The sequence below is a fragment of the Mya arenaria genome, chromosome 7, assembly GCF_026914265.1.
Source record: "Mya arenaria isolate MELC-2E11 chromosome 7, ASM2691426v1".
In the NCBI taxonomy this organism is placed as follows: domain Eukaryota; kingdom Metazoa; phylum Mollusca; class Bivalvia; order Myida; family Myidae; genus Mya; species Mya arenaria.
The window spans coordinates 60,201,084-60,216,068 of NC_069128.1; the positions used below are offsets into that span (position 1 = coordinate 60,201,084).

Genomic DNA, 14,985 nt, shown 5'->3' on the forward strand with positions numbered 1-14,985 from the left:
CTGCATCTTTTACATCAACGTGCAGCTACAAGTACACTTACACAATTTACTTCGCCACCTCTGTAATAATTGATGAATGTGGGATATTTTTTGTTGTCTTAAAAACAAAACAAGATTTCAAAAAACGCATCAGGATTTTTTTTTATTGAAGTGAAAGATAATACTTATCGTATATTCTACAACCATTAAACAAAAGACTGTATCAAATACTCCATCTCATTTATTAAAGTTTGTTCTCAAATGAATGCGAACACGACTAACCGGAAGCAAACACCGACTGGAGAATATCCGAAATACACCTAATATTTGTGCTTGTATGTGGCATTAAAAACCACGTGGTATGTAGTACGTGCATATATGTGACAGAACGTTAGCTTATTCAAAACCACGTGGTATGTAGTACGTGCATATATGTGACAGAACGTTAGCTTATTCAAAACTGTTTGCTTTCTTTTTTAATATACAACAAAGATTTGCTTTTAGCATTGGTACCGCTAATCGCTACTAAATGTAATCTCTACGCAGTATCCAAACAGACAAAAGGTGGCGGAGAAGGACCAGGATCTCTTTCTTATAACTAGCTGACCGTCGTTCGTGGAATCTGAAGTTATAAAAAAAGTAAATAACTGTTCGATCGGAGTCTTATCCATTCATCGGTTAAACATTATGAACAGAGATCTTTTTAAAAGGGAAACCACGTATAAAACTGATTTGGGCAATTTTAAAACAACAACAACAACTACAACAATAACAACAACAGCTACAATAATACAACAACAACAACCACAACAACAGCAACAGCAACACCATTAACTATATCAGCAGCAGCAGAAACAGGAGTAGCAACAGCAGCAACAACTGCCACAGCAACAGCAAGAAGAACAACCATTGATGTATAATCGATATAACGTCGCAACAATAAAACAATAATTAAGGAAGCGTATGATAGTATTTTGTATTTAAAATATTTGATAAAAACGCAACTTCTACTTTACCCCAAACACAATGATACATCACTTGATACTTGTTAAACATTTGGTCCCCCTTTAACGGTCACCTGCACATTGCATCTACCTGTTTGTTGTCTAAGTATAAACAGATCTCTTCCGACGCACATAGCGGCCGCCTGAGGACCTAGCACTGCCCTATTTACGGCGATGTCCGTCACTGAGAAGCGCTGCTTGGTGGTATGTGTAACCTCAATAGACACCTGTTAATATTGAGATAAAATATTTGATTACTACTGAGATTGATATAGCAATCTGCAACTATGTACCGGTATAATAGGCTCATTTGAAGACATGTAAAGCACTGCCACCGTTTCACTGAGCTACAGGCCCTTTCTATATCTATTTGTTTGGAAAACGAAACAAACCTTGTGTATTATCATCAAATACAACATTTTCACACAAGTACATGTTCGCCTATTTGTAGCATATTTTTGTAAATATGTATGTCGGTAACGTATTAGATTTACGTGAAGATATCAAATATTTCACTACGTGATTTTCGGATGCCTTTGTGACCATATATTTTATTGTACCATTTGAAAAGGATGTCTGTATTGTAAAATGAATTTCTTTTTAAAATACACCTTACGCGCATTTGTTATTATAGATTGCAAAGTATGTCAACAGCTAAAAGTAAATAACTTTCAGATTCTAATAAAATAATAACCTACTCAGCATTCAATAAAAGAAACACCTCTAACATTTGCAATTTAACGACCGAGAATCAATACAGCTTTAAATGTTCTTATTTATCATTTGAATGATTGCAAATTAAGAAAGGAAACACAGATTTACTCTGTGTAACATCAAGAAACATGGGAAGCCACTTTACATATTTTGTTATCAAACCTTTGATTGAACAGTGACTTAACTGTCATGTCTTATACTTTTCCTCTGACTTCAAGTTTTATCAACCTATAACATATTCCTTAACATTATAATCAACTATTTTTGTGAAGGTCATAAAGACTGAATTTTTTGTTTTATAGTGACACTCTTATTCAAAATCAATACATACACTTGTATAACAAACAAAAACTTAAACCTTTAACTACTAACTAAATAAAGCATTTAGGGAAAATATCAATTACTGATAACAATATTGTAACCGTGTATTTAATAGCTGAAAACACAGAACTATTAATTGATTGGTGAGTGCTAATACATTTAGTGTGATCTACTATCGTCTCATAAGATAGAAATACCGTGTATTTTCTGCACCTTTAAAAAAATGAACTAGGTGTCCTTCATATGAACCGTTGTTATCGACTTTCTTTTATCCTTTTTGGTATATTATAACAATTGTATTAGGTGTGCATCTTTAACACATTTGATACCATGTAACATAAATACATACAGATATTTTTAGTCAGATTTTGCAACAACCTATATACTAACTGTTAGAAATTTATGTATAACGCATGTTCGGTCCGTCAATTACATAAAATTATATAACAATATCTTTTTAAAATATACCATTGTTCAAAATCACTGCAATACCATGCGCTTCTATGTGTATACGCCTGCCCTGTATTCGGTTAAGGCTTACAGTGGATGACGTACGCTTGACTTAGCAAACTGTTTTGTTTCAAATCTATGTTGCATACCACCGCATAAACTAAACTGTAATAAGGAGGATCAAATCGCAAATGTAAGCTGCTACACTTGTACTGAACTCAAAGCGCAATATTTACTTAAGGTTTTTCGGCTTACATTTACGATCTGGTTCCCTACTCACAACGTATGGGCTGCTGCGGAACTGGGATACAAAATAAGAAAGTTTGCTTAAGGGAGCGACCGTTTGTGGTAACTAAATTTAGGTCTAATGTTTGAGTGTTACTGAAGAAAGAAAGAATTTGGTGAGCTCTGTTTTGTCAGCACTAACCTGTTGCTGTCCATTATTGCTGTAGTTGTCTCTGTCGCTAATGTTAAACGTGGTCAGGTAGCACCCTGGGAGGTGGTCCATCTTGTACACTGCGAACCCCTTATGTGGTAGATAATGGATTATTGTTTGGTAACTATTTCTTATGGAAGCATCAATTTAAACCAATTTAGCGGGCTTCTCTATGTTTGCATGTTTAGTGTTACATGTTCATACGTAAGCAATATAAACACAATGCAGATGAATTAACAACTAGTATGTAACCGTGCATTTAAAAGGGTTGTAAATGTATACCGCGGTATGGAGTTATTTCGGTGAAAGGAAAAGGCAATTACGTTCAAATTGTATGTATTAAAATGTATCTGATTGTTTTGAAAAAATCAAATTTCTAAAAATAACTTTATTTAACAAAAGATAAAAGGATTTCGCCGTCGGCATAGATCGAGCACGTGACATTTTTGCTTTCATACGAGACTAGCATCACTTTACCACAGAGACAGATGCCAACGGAAAGGTTTATGATTTATTGGAAGAACATATTTCTTCATATTCGTTACTTCTTATTGGTTAAAACATTTTATCATGTCAAACAAATTATCCGCATAAGTATGTTTCACATTTGAGCAACCTACTGTATCATAGTCCTTGACAACGCTGTTGTTGGGGGAAGCGAACACATCTTCACGTTTCGTGATGACTACAGTTTCCTTGACAACGTGGTGACCGTCCTGGTAGAAATCCGCCGTGTATGTCTACAGCAATAAGGTTGTGATGAATTACCATAGCGCTACGTAAAATACAAACCGGAGTACAAGTGCCCATTATATATGAACGCTTGCAAACGGATTATACAGCAACTTAGGAGAAAAAGAGAAGAAAGAAAACATTACAAAGCTTCGACTGACATATGTTGTGCCACCCTTTTGTCGGGCATGCGAATAATAACGAAATTTTTACCGCGTTTCAGAATTTAGCTTCGTTAGTTTATACTTTTTTTATTTTCATCGGATTGTAAACATATATAATCCATTGTCGAGTCTATTTCTGGTCAAGTAACCAATACTTTTGATTTGGCTTAAGCCTCAGACATTCTCAATTAAAATACACTGTGTATTGCATTGCATTTTAAAAGAGTGATTTTCATTCAAACGTACAGTACCCCAAGTACTCAAAATGCCAATGGACAAACACACACGACAACCTCCATATACCTATGTTAAAAATATGAATACTCTTCCATATCTTTATAACAAAGTATGTTGAAATTTGTGTTCAATCTCAACTCTACTACCCTCAAGCCCAACCTTCTGTAAATTCATATATTTACGCTTATTTTTGTTCGTGGATAAAGTGAAAATAAAAATGATTTATGTACCTGTTGTTTGCCTGTCGAGTCCCGGTGGTGAAGCGAGTGCCCCAGATACACGGAGCCCAATATGGCGGCCGTTAGGAGAGTTAGGAATACGCATGCGCTTCCCACCAACATCGCTCGACTTCCGGTATTTGTTCCCTGTGAAGAGAGAAACAGACAGTACAAACACAAGAAAGTATTGGATTAGGTTTATGCTAAACTATATCATAAACTTAAGAGTAGTAATACCAAGTAAGGCTTTGGGAAGGATGTTCAAGATGGTCCTATCAAAACAATGAGGCTCCGTGGAGGAGGTTTCTTAGAAGCCTGTCCAAATAATGAGGCTTATAGGAGGAATGCTAGAGATTCCTAGTAAAACAAAGAGGCTTCGTCAAGGATGTATTGAGGTTCCTATCAAAGTAAAGAGGCTTCGAGGAGGAGGCTTCAGAGGTTCCTATCAAAACAATAAGCCAAAAGCATCGTTAAAAGTCAAGTTATATTTGCACCCTTATGGCGCTACTATTATGATATAATATATTTAAGATAGGTAATAAATCAAAATGTATATATAAAAATTTATAAATTTGTTTGTTAAGTGCCTGTCACGCTGAAAAATTCTTTTGAAGGACAAAACATCAACGTTTAAAAATCATATCCTACATTAAGTTTTGAGGTTCAATATTTAGTAAGCATAATATAGACATATACACATCCGTTGCAACTAAGTGCTAAGGTGTTTTAAGCAGTTGAGCATATTGACGAAAAAAAAATTGCTCAGATTTTTAATAAAAAATAATTACTATTTTTTTTAGGATTTCTTTTGACCAAATGCATATGTGTTTGTGTCGAAAAGGTCAACGCTTCGCAATTAACAATGTGGTAATAATAGCTATTTAAAGAAAAATATTTGCATAAGTGAACCAGGAAATCAAAAAATAAAACATGAACATTTGAAACATATTCATTTTTGGCCTTCTCCGCCCTCTTTTACACTGTGGAGATATAAGATATTAAAATTATGATACTTCGGTGAAAACATTATAAATATTCCAATTTGACAGTTTGTAATTTTAAATGAAACTTTACTGTTAGCATGTGTGTGTATTCTTAATTGGTTGATTACCTTATTCAACGTTTGGCTTTAGCAAGAAAAGGCATGATCATAATTTAACTGCATAATAACCTTTCTCAATAAGAATTGATGATAAGCCCAAACTCTAGAAATCAGTTCACTTACAATATAATCGTTCATTTGTACTGAACGGTTGAAGAAAAAACAAGTTATGTAGCGGACATGTATCTTTGCAAATAAACAAGTCTGTTATAAACGATTATAAATGGAATAATTTGTTGTTAAGTCGAGACTGTTTGACATAAAGATAAGTTAATATAAACACTAACATTTTAATTGTACCAGGATATAGTCTGTAAAAGTCTTAATAATCACAAAAACTGCCACCTGTCATTTTTGACGGGATAATATTTTAGTTTTACCAGCACTTAAGAATATTTCGTTTATTACCGTCTTATGTTTTAGACATAAAAGAAAACATCAAATCCATTTACATATAAACACTTTCTACTCATACACGAGTACCAGTATATCGATAACCTTCTAAATATATATCTTTATATATCTAAATAAATAATTGATGCCTTAGAATAGAGCCTTCATATGAGAAAACGGAATAGAAGCTACACAAAATTATATACATATTTATGATGATATTAAGAGAAAAAAACAGACAGTGGTGGAGAAGTTTTCATATCACGGATGAATATGAGAACTACATTAAACACTAATTAGTATAAGTACGAGGGTCGTCCTTAATAGCGCACATGTATAGTAAACGGAAAGAGGGGAGTATTACTACTATTGAACAATACATAAGTCGTCCCTAAATAACGTATATTATAGATACGGCGATCGAGCGTAGTATAAATAGCATTGCGTAGGATAACAATACTTTAGTGTATAAATAACGTATAATAAACTATACAAGGATTGTCTGTAAATAGTGTGTAATAAACTAAAACAGAGAGGGAGAGAGAAGAGTATTAATACAATTGAGTAAGATAAGTAACTTATTCACATTGTACCTCGTCCAAAACTAGCGTATAAAAACTGTCAGAGAGAGGAGTATGAATATCATTGAGTAGTTAAACTACCTTTCATTTCTTGTACGACGGTTGTCTCTACGTAGCGGAAATAAACAGAGAGAGAGAGAGAGAGAGAGAGAGAGAGAGAGAGAGAGAGAGAGAGAGAACTATATTGATTAGAATAGCCACCTTACATACCTTGTCATCCCTGAATAGTGTGAAATAAACGAAGGGAGGGAGAGGGTAATATAAATAGCATTAAGAATGACAACTACCTGATATGTCTTGCCCGAGGGTCGTCAAGAAAAAGCGTATAACCGGTAGGAAGGAGAGTATGAATAGGATTGAGTAGGATAACTACATTATACAACTTGTACGAGGGTCGTCCGTCCCTAAATAGTGTGAAATAAACGAAGTGAGAGAGAGAGAGAGAGAGAGAGAGAGAGAGAGGTGTGTGAATGTCATTGGGAAGAAGGATAGCTACCTTATGATCTGTGTAAAAGGGTCGTCCCTTGATAGCGTATAATAAACATAAAGAGATAGCGAGGAATATTAAATCATTGAATCAGATCACTACCTGTTATATCTTGTACGAGAGCCGTTTCTAAATAGCGCATAATAAAGAGAGAGAGAGGGATGAAAATGAATTTCATTGAATAGGATTACTACCTTATACACATTGTACGCGGGTCGTCCCTAATATAATTGAGCAAAATCACCATCAATGTTTTCTTCTGGAATAAAAGGCACTTTGAAATAAAGATTTTCAACACTGAGTCGAGACGTTTTGTAACATCTGTCACACGAATGGTCTGAATTGAAACATTCTTATCTTTATTCCTTTTATGTCCACTTTTAGAAGAAGACCACACACGCTTTATGCATTGTGATTTATTAACAATAAGTACAACAAGAATGGGTAGGTAAATGATTGGCGACGCATATTTTTCAAAATATTAACGAAACAAATGCCGATCTTATGAATATACCTAAAAAATGCAGTTATGATAACTATATTTCTTTGCCAAACAAAGCAGAAATAAAATGTGGCACATTTGCCTTTTTATATGAATATGATAACTGTTTTGTTATGTTTTCTGATTTGCGCCATCCTTAACTACTAAGCATGTGTGTCCGTTTGTAAAACATTAAATATGGCAGAAAGGATATACATGGAATGCCAAATAATAGTACATAAAATTCAGTGTACAGTAAAATAATATGTTATGCATTCAAATTTACATGATAGGTTGAAACAATACTTTTTCAACTGCGAAGTACCGTTTTGCTCAATTTGGTTTGCCTATGTTCTGTTTCCATAGTAGCTTACCGGTCTAAGCTGTGTATTTCTGTTTTAAGATTGCTACTAGTCCGGGACAAAATTTTAAAGTATCGATGATACTGCTTTCCATGGATCATGATTACAAACAGTCTCAAGCCCATGGCCCAGTCTTAGATTTTCATTTTTTGTGACAAACATACATGCGAATAACTCTACAAATTCGAAAAGTAATAAAATTCAGGAATTTCTGTCATCAATACTCAAATACAGAGTCTGATCAGAATATTGTGAAGAAGGGTAGATTGTACTACCCAAACCAATATTTTTCACTGAGTGACTAACCTGTTTGTACAGTGCTATATAAACAGCCAAAAAAGAGTTTATAATATCACGTGCGCAGACTCGTTCATTTTTTAAGTCATGAAACAATGATTTATTCATCCATCAATAATCTATAAACTTTGTTGATTGCGATTGTGGCCTTAACCTTATATATGTACTTGTATTATTACAAATTCAGTCCACCAACACTTCAAACTTCAATTCAAACTCCGGTGATTGTTTGAAATGCTTCCAACCAGGTTGTCAGATTTCTTCTCTAAACATAGTTTTAAAAGAAAGTAGAAAAGGGTGATCATCAAAGACTGTGTAATAAAAATAAACCAGCTCTGTCTTTCTGGAATTAGTCAGGAATAATTGATTCGTAATATAGATACGAATTTTAATGCCAAGTAGCAGTGGAGCAATCGGTGTCCAAATTACTTTTCTCAATCTAGAAACGATTTCACTTGAAACACTGTCTCCTTAAAAGAAACAAGAAATTGATGAAACGTTTTAATGCTTAATTTGAACTCGTTATGATCCGATTGTGTATCACGACTCTTCTGTTTTCCTTACCACAAGGATTATTTTTTTATCCAATTTACATTGGATTTGTTGTAAAACAGTTGACGACCGAACACATTTCTATCCCTTATCGCTAAATTACTATACTGTATCTTCTGCGAACTGGATTTGTGCTTGTGCTGGTCCTCTTTTATTTACTCGAAGTAATTTACATTGCTAAACCGTGAGCGAGTGATCTGAGCGCCTAGATCATCATACAAAATGGTTTTCGCGGTTAAGCTATCTGACTTGAATTTGAAAGAAAACAATCTCATTTGTGCCCGTTTCAAAATGCCATCGTTTCTTCTGATTTATATAGAATGGCTCGCGCGGTTGACGTTATGGACGTTGACATAAATTCATTTTGAAATAAAAGTTGGACAGCGCCACCAGAGTAAATTCAAAACTAACAAGGTTATGATTGTTGACCCCTACAAATGACCTTAAAGTTTTATTGGAACCTCGGGAAATTTTGAAGTCTTATTTGCTACCACTTAGATCGCGATTTTACTTTGCATGTATCTTGCATTTGTCTTATGAAGGAAACACCATTACTTCTTATATTACCAGTTATCACCAAACCAACAGCGATATTAGTACTTATTAATTGATATTAATTGGACAGCAGCACATTATCAATCAATATACATTTTGTAAACGAAACCACTGCCCTAAAAGGAAAACATAAAAGGTACAAAAAGTCAGTTTGATGTTATAAATTGACCTACTGTTTAGCTAGATACAAAAGTATATCAGACACTAACCTGGACCCCTTTGAAGACTTGAGCTTCACTATCCTTAGCAGTTCCCATCTGGACTTTCATTCTCAAAGTAGTAACTTTAAAATAGTAAGACCTTAGAGAGTTGCTAGTCTGTAGCCTTCTGGCCGTGAGTCTCGATGTGAAGTTAGAAAATGTCCCATTTTATACAATTTAAGAGCCGGATTTTTAAAACTGGCTGTTAGCTGTCAACCATTAGACAAGAAGCGAGTATTAAAAATGTAATATATTTGACTTATAAACGTGCATTTCAACAATTTACATGTGACGGTTGAGATCTTTTTATGATAAATAAATCTCTAGTTTCACTTGACATGATACGTTAATTTTATGCTCTTAATAATTCAAAGTGCTCCATGACAATGGCTCAGTGCACACGTCGATAAGATGACCTTTAAAGAAAAATATGTAATACTGGACTAGGAATCAAGAGCATAACCATTGAACGATGATTGTTACATGACATTTTGATCCTTTTGACTCCACACATGTTCACCAACCCAACTGCGGTTATACCGTGATAATGGCATCAATCCCGCAGTTCGTTTCTTAAATATACGTTTTACATGATGCTCTTCTTAGAACTATATCTGCTAATATATGATTGAGTATTTTTTTTTTCAAATTGCAAAACAAATTGTATATTAACTATACTACAATACACCTGGTACAGAAGAGAATTCAAACATGTGTTATAGTATATTTCTTATATGTCAATTAGGATTGGCCTAGTTTTGTTAATATTTTTATACATCACAGACATCACTCCATTTACGCTTTTTTACACCATGTTTTCTTTTCTTTTTATTTACCCTTGACTTCACATACATATCTACGAATATAATAACATCATATAATGAAGGATTCAAGATAACTTCAAAACCACATACGCGATAGCTTATATTGTCATTAAATTGAGAGGCCAAGATATGAATTCTCATACACCACAGCGATGATGCTTTGCGTGCAACCCTCTGGTTCAATCACCCCGATTCTGAGTGAAAACAGCGAACATTTCAAAACCGTTTTGCCTTTTTATATTTATTGATTCGCTGGCAAGCGGCAAATCGTGCTGATTGGCTTTAAGCCAATTCGGATTTTATCTTCTCAACATAACAAGATGGACGCTATCGATGAGAAAAAAATGTCGGATGTATCTTTGTCAAACCTCTGGTGATTGAAAACGTATTTTGTATAATATATATCAAAGTATGGGACGTCATTGCTGTTATGGTTATATAATCCATCAATATTTGCGCTGCTCCTCATGAGTAATAACCGGATATTGCATGTAAAGGCATAAGCCATAGGTGCACTTAATGTTAAGGTAAATACAATTGACAACTTTGTGATGAGCCTCTAGTTTAACATATGACTTTTAAAACGACCTTGGTGTTATACTTTCGGACAAGCGACGAGCCATAATCATTTCCTATTAAACATAGCATAATTCAATGCACAGTTTAAGATTAATTGCCAGAAAACCAGTCTTAATTAACCGGTTTTATTTGAACTATTTTTTATCTTTTCCCGCGCGCTTTTTTTCGCAGAAAATGCGTTCAAGACAAACGGATAGGTAGAATCTATCTGTCTTCCCCCGTCTTGGGTAAGATATATCATGTTCCTTAACTCGCCATTTCAGTATAATAGCTTAATAGAATGTGATACGTGGTTAAATATGAGATGGGTTAGTTGTTCAATCATAGCAATTGCCTATTTATATAATAGAGCAACAAGTTATTGGTTTTACTTGCCTTGCTATTTGTCCAATGTGCTAGTAGCTTACTTATACAAAATATAGAGGTATGCCATAACCTTACCGAAATCCGACTTACATGGACTTACATGACAGATGAGTGTTGGTACCCTTGCCATTTGACCTAACACTTCATCATAAGGTGTAATTTTCGAAGCCAATACTGAAATGCATGGCTCTGTTATGAACGGTGTTGATGCATGAACACGACTTTGCGTCACAGAGAGATGTACCGTTCACTTCTAACTTGCCATACAATATAGTCATTTAACTAAGTGAACTCGTCACAAGGCATACTATCGACTCGTATACATTAAGCAATATGAAGTCCAATTGCACGGCTAGCATTCTGGGCAAAAGCTCTGGCAGTTATATATTAATCAAGATATTCGTTGGTTACAATGCCAAAATAAGTATAATTATATATAAACTGTTTCTACCACTGATTAAATGAGAACTAGCATTAATTGCGGACCCAAGTGAACAATGCTATTCCTAGTATAATTCGCAGTCATTTCATTAATATTTCACAACTCAGCTAAACCATTTAAAAGTGTCTGTAAGTCAGTTTCGGTTGAAGATAATGGAGCAATGTCATCAGCATATATGAAAAACCTATTTTATCATCTTGTACAAAAACAGTATACCATCTTATTTTTGTAATTAATTCGCTTGTGATCCAAGCATATATTAAAGACTAATGGCGACAGGAAGCAACCTTGTCAGTGACAATTAAAAGCATCACACCAGTCGCTGTACAAAGGGAATGAATGTCAGCTTAAATTCAATCAAATACAAATACGTAATGTTTGCAGATGTCAAAACCCCCATAACAATCTATTTTACTGACAACCCAAGGTTAGTGGAACAATGAAGCTATAACTTAAAAAAGAAAATGTTATGAAAAATGTTAAACATAGAGATTAGAGATGCACTCTCAAAGATATACCATTTTAACAACTTTTATTTTTTTTCTTGGAAAGAGCATTTTTTGCGTAAATATCTGCAAACCAATGATATAAGATTGCTGACAAAAGGTCAGATCGTAGATTTTCATATTATATTTCCGTTAGAAAATATAGTATTTTATGGCTTAAACCGTTACTTACGGTTTAAGAAAAATGCATAAAACATCAATTTTTGATTGAACTTAAATATAAAAATCTGCGATTTATTTTTTTTGTCAGCAGTTTTATATAACTGATTTACATGGATTTTCGCAAAAATGGCTCGTTCAAGACAAAAAATAAAAAGGGTGTCAAAACGTTCAATCTGTGAGGGTGCAGCTTTAAGAGTCTGTGCCTTTAAACATTTTATATAATGCAGGAAAACCTGTTGTTTTTTTCTAATAATACTGTAAACGATTTTGAAAATGACCAACGCTCTATTTACTTGGAGCGAGTAATATAATGTAATCATATTCTGATATCAACAGAATTGCACAATTATACTGTTATTAAGTGTTGAAAAAATACATATTAAATTTTAGCTAAAAGCGTTGGGATTTAGTTGCACTACGCAGACTTTTGTACTGTCTTTGGCGTATGCCCAATGCCACTAAACCGGGTTTATGTTTAAACTGTTTGCTACTGAGCTTTTTTCTGTAGCTTTTTGCATAAATACTGTATTTAAAGTATATGTATGTATTGTTGTGACGGTTGGGATTAAGGAATATTCTCAACCAAAACTCGTCGCTACCATGCAGCGTAATAATACACCATATTGATGCAGATATTGAGATTAATGGGTCTTCAGAAAATATGAGTCACTGAGTATTCCAACATGGAAATTTGACAAAAGTTTAAGAAGCGTGTGTGTGGTGGCCTTTATGGCAGGTACTTTTTATTTATTGGACGACTTTGTCGTGGCAGAATATTAGTTTTCACATTTATACTCAAGTTGGATCAGTCAAAGTATGAGCTTACCAAATGTTGAGGAATTAATGGCAAGATGTTGATGTGAACACTTTTATGAATCCACATTTGGTTGTACGCTGAAAATAAAATTGCACATTAAACCCGACGGTATTATTTACCGTTCGATTTATATCGCGATGGGTTGATATCATATGCTGAGCCTGCAATTTTTGAAATTGCTGATTGCTAATAGTATTACTCGTTTTGAGTTTTATGGTGATGTTTTAAAGACAATTCGTAAAATGAAAATGTTTCCATCAGGTAATTGGCCAGATAGACTCAATGAATTACTTGTATTTAATTTAAACCGTAGATATAAAGGCAATACTTTGCCTTCTATATTTTGAAGATGAATTTCTGAAACAAAAGATAGGGTTGAATATAGTATCTTTACGTAATAACTAAGCTTTCAGTCCTTTAATTTTATGAAAATTTGGCAAATTCATGTTATCTTTAAAACCGTCTTTGGCTTACTACTAAGCTTTCAGTCCTTCGATTTTACGAAAATTTTGCAGATTCATGTTATCTTTAAACCGACTTTGGCTGGCTCGGAGTGCTTTGGCATTTGACGTCATTTTCTTCAAATATTTTACATAGATAATCATTTGGAAGAAAAGATTAGCTAATATATGTCGCTTTTATTTTTAATAATGTTTTCTTTATTTGTTCCCAGTTTTAGTACAATGATCGCACAGTTTTAAACCTTTTATTTTGTAAGGCAGACTGTGTGTGATGCTCATAGTTTCAAACAATGACTGCATCGTATCTTTGAAAAGTTTTTGCATTAGGTGCTCTGAATTGTATTCCTCCGTCTGCAGATAGAGTTGGGATCTCTAATCATTGAAATACTTGGGGTTTACCTTTTAGTTTATTATTTTTTTATGTTTTATTAAGTTTCCTCAAGTTAATGCATACTTTGATAAGATTTACCCTTTACGAGTGAGGTTTGTGCACGTCAACTGGTTAAAACCCCCAATAAATTTACATTTCACTGACCGTTCAGTTGAAAATCCTTGATAAACATACCTAGTGTTTTATATAGTACTGTTTGTGGAGTTTTGTGCTGTTGTTCCATGTTTCTTGCTTGTGATTTTTTTGTGTTCTATGTCTTTGGCGATTACCCAGTGCCATTAAACGGGGTCTATGTTTAAACGTTTGGCTTCTGAGCTTGTTTCTTTAGTATTTCACATAAGTATTAACACACGTATTTGCCATGTGTTTCCTGTGCGGATGGAAAAAGAATCCGTCCCGAGAGCACCTGCGAAAGCCAACGTGCAAGAGTTTCGATGTTGTTTGTTACTAGTTATTGCATATATTATAGGTCAAAACCACAATTTTGTCAATTTCACCTGGCAAATTGCAACATTATAATAATGTTACAATTTTGATTATTGATATAGGACTTGAAAGCCTATACGTTCTATCTGCGTGAATATACTACTTCCTTTTTTCCGTATTGGTGCAATGAAAACTAATTGGTTCAGTTAATGGGAACCGGAAAAGCTTGTCATTCATTGCTGATATAAGGCGCGTGCAGGCCGGTTTCAAATTGTACAAATGGGCGGGAATTGACCTCCGTAAACCAATGAAAACATCAAATACGGAAAAACTCAAGGTACATGCTCATGTTAAGATCGTTACTTTTCATAAATATATATTGTTGCTTATGCATTTGAAATAGTTCAATATTTGAACGTTTCATTACTGCACAAAACAATATGAAGCAAACACGTTTTTTGTCATTTTAACCACTATTGCCACTGACGAGTTCATAAACATCGCGAAAACCAAAAATATATATATATATTAAAGATTTATATATAATTATCCGCATTGGACGCTCTGATGATCATGATGTTGTCAATGCTGGACGCCATTTTGTATGTTTGCAGCTGATAGAAACAAGTCGGATTATTTCTTGTCACGGTTAGTGTAGTTTTGCATCAAATCACTTAAGAATTGAACATTATTTTCCTGCGTTTCATTGATGTATGAAGTGTCGGAAAAATTACACCTAATTTGCA

The 14,985-nt window shown here is 34.1% G+C and overlaps 1 protein-coding gene across 1 annotated transcript; it reads right to left on the minus strand.

Annotated features, from left to right (window-relative positions):
• Positions 1-1,027: 1,027 nt before the first annotated feature.
• On the minus strand, positions 1,028-9,389 carry LOC128241301 (uncharacterized). Its single transcript, XM_052958236.1, has 5 exons — positions 9,275-9,389; positions 4,268-4,402; positions 3,525-3,644; positions 2,896-2,994; positions 1,028-1,210 (listed from the first exon to the last, which is right to left on the minus strand). Exons 1-5 carry the CDS (start codon positions 9,332-9,334, stop codon positions 1,028-1,030), a joined length of 597 nt encoding a protein of 198 aa, XP_052814196.1. The 5' UTR covers positions 9,335-9,389.
• Between the last annotated feature and the right edge of the window lie 5,596 nt (positions 9,390-14,985).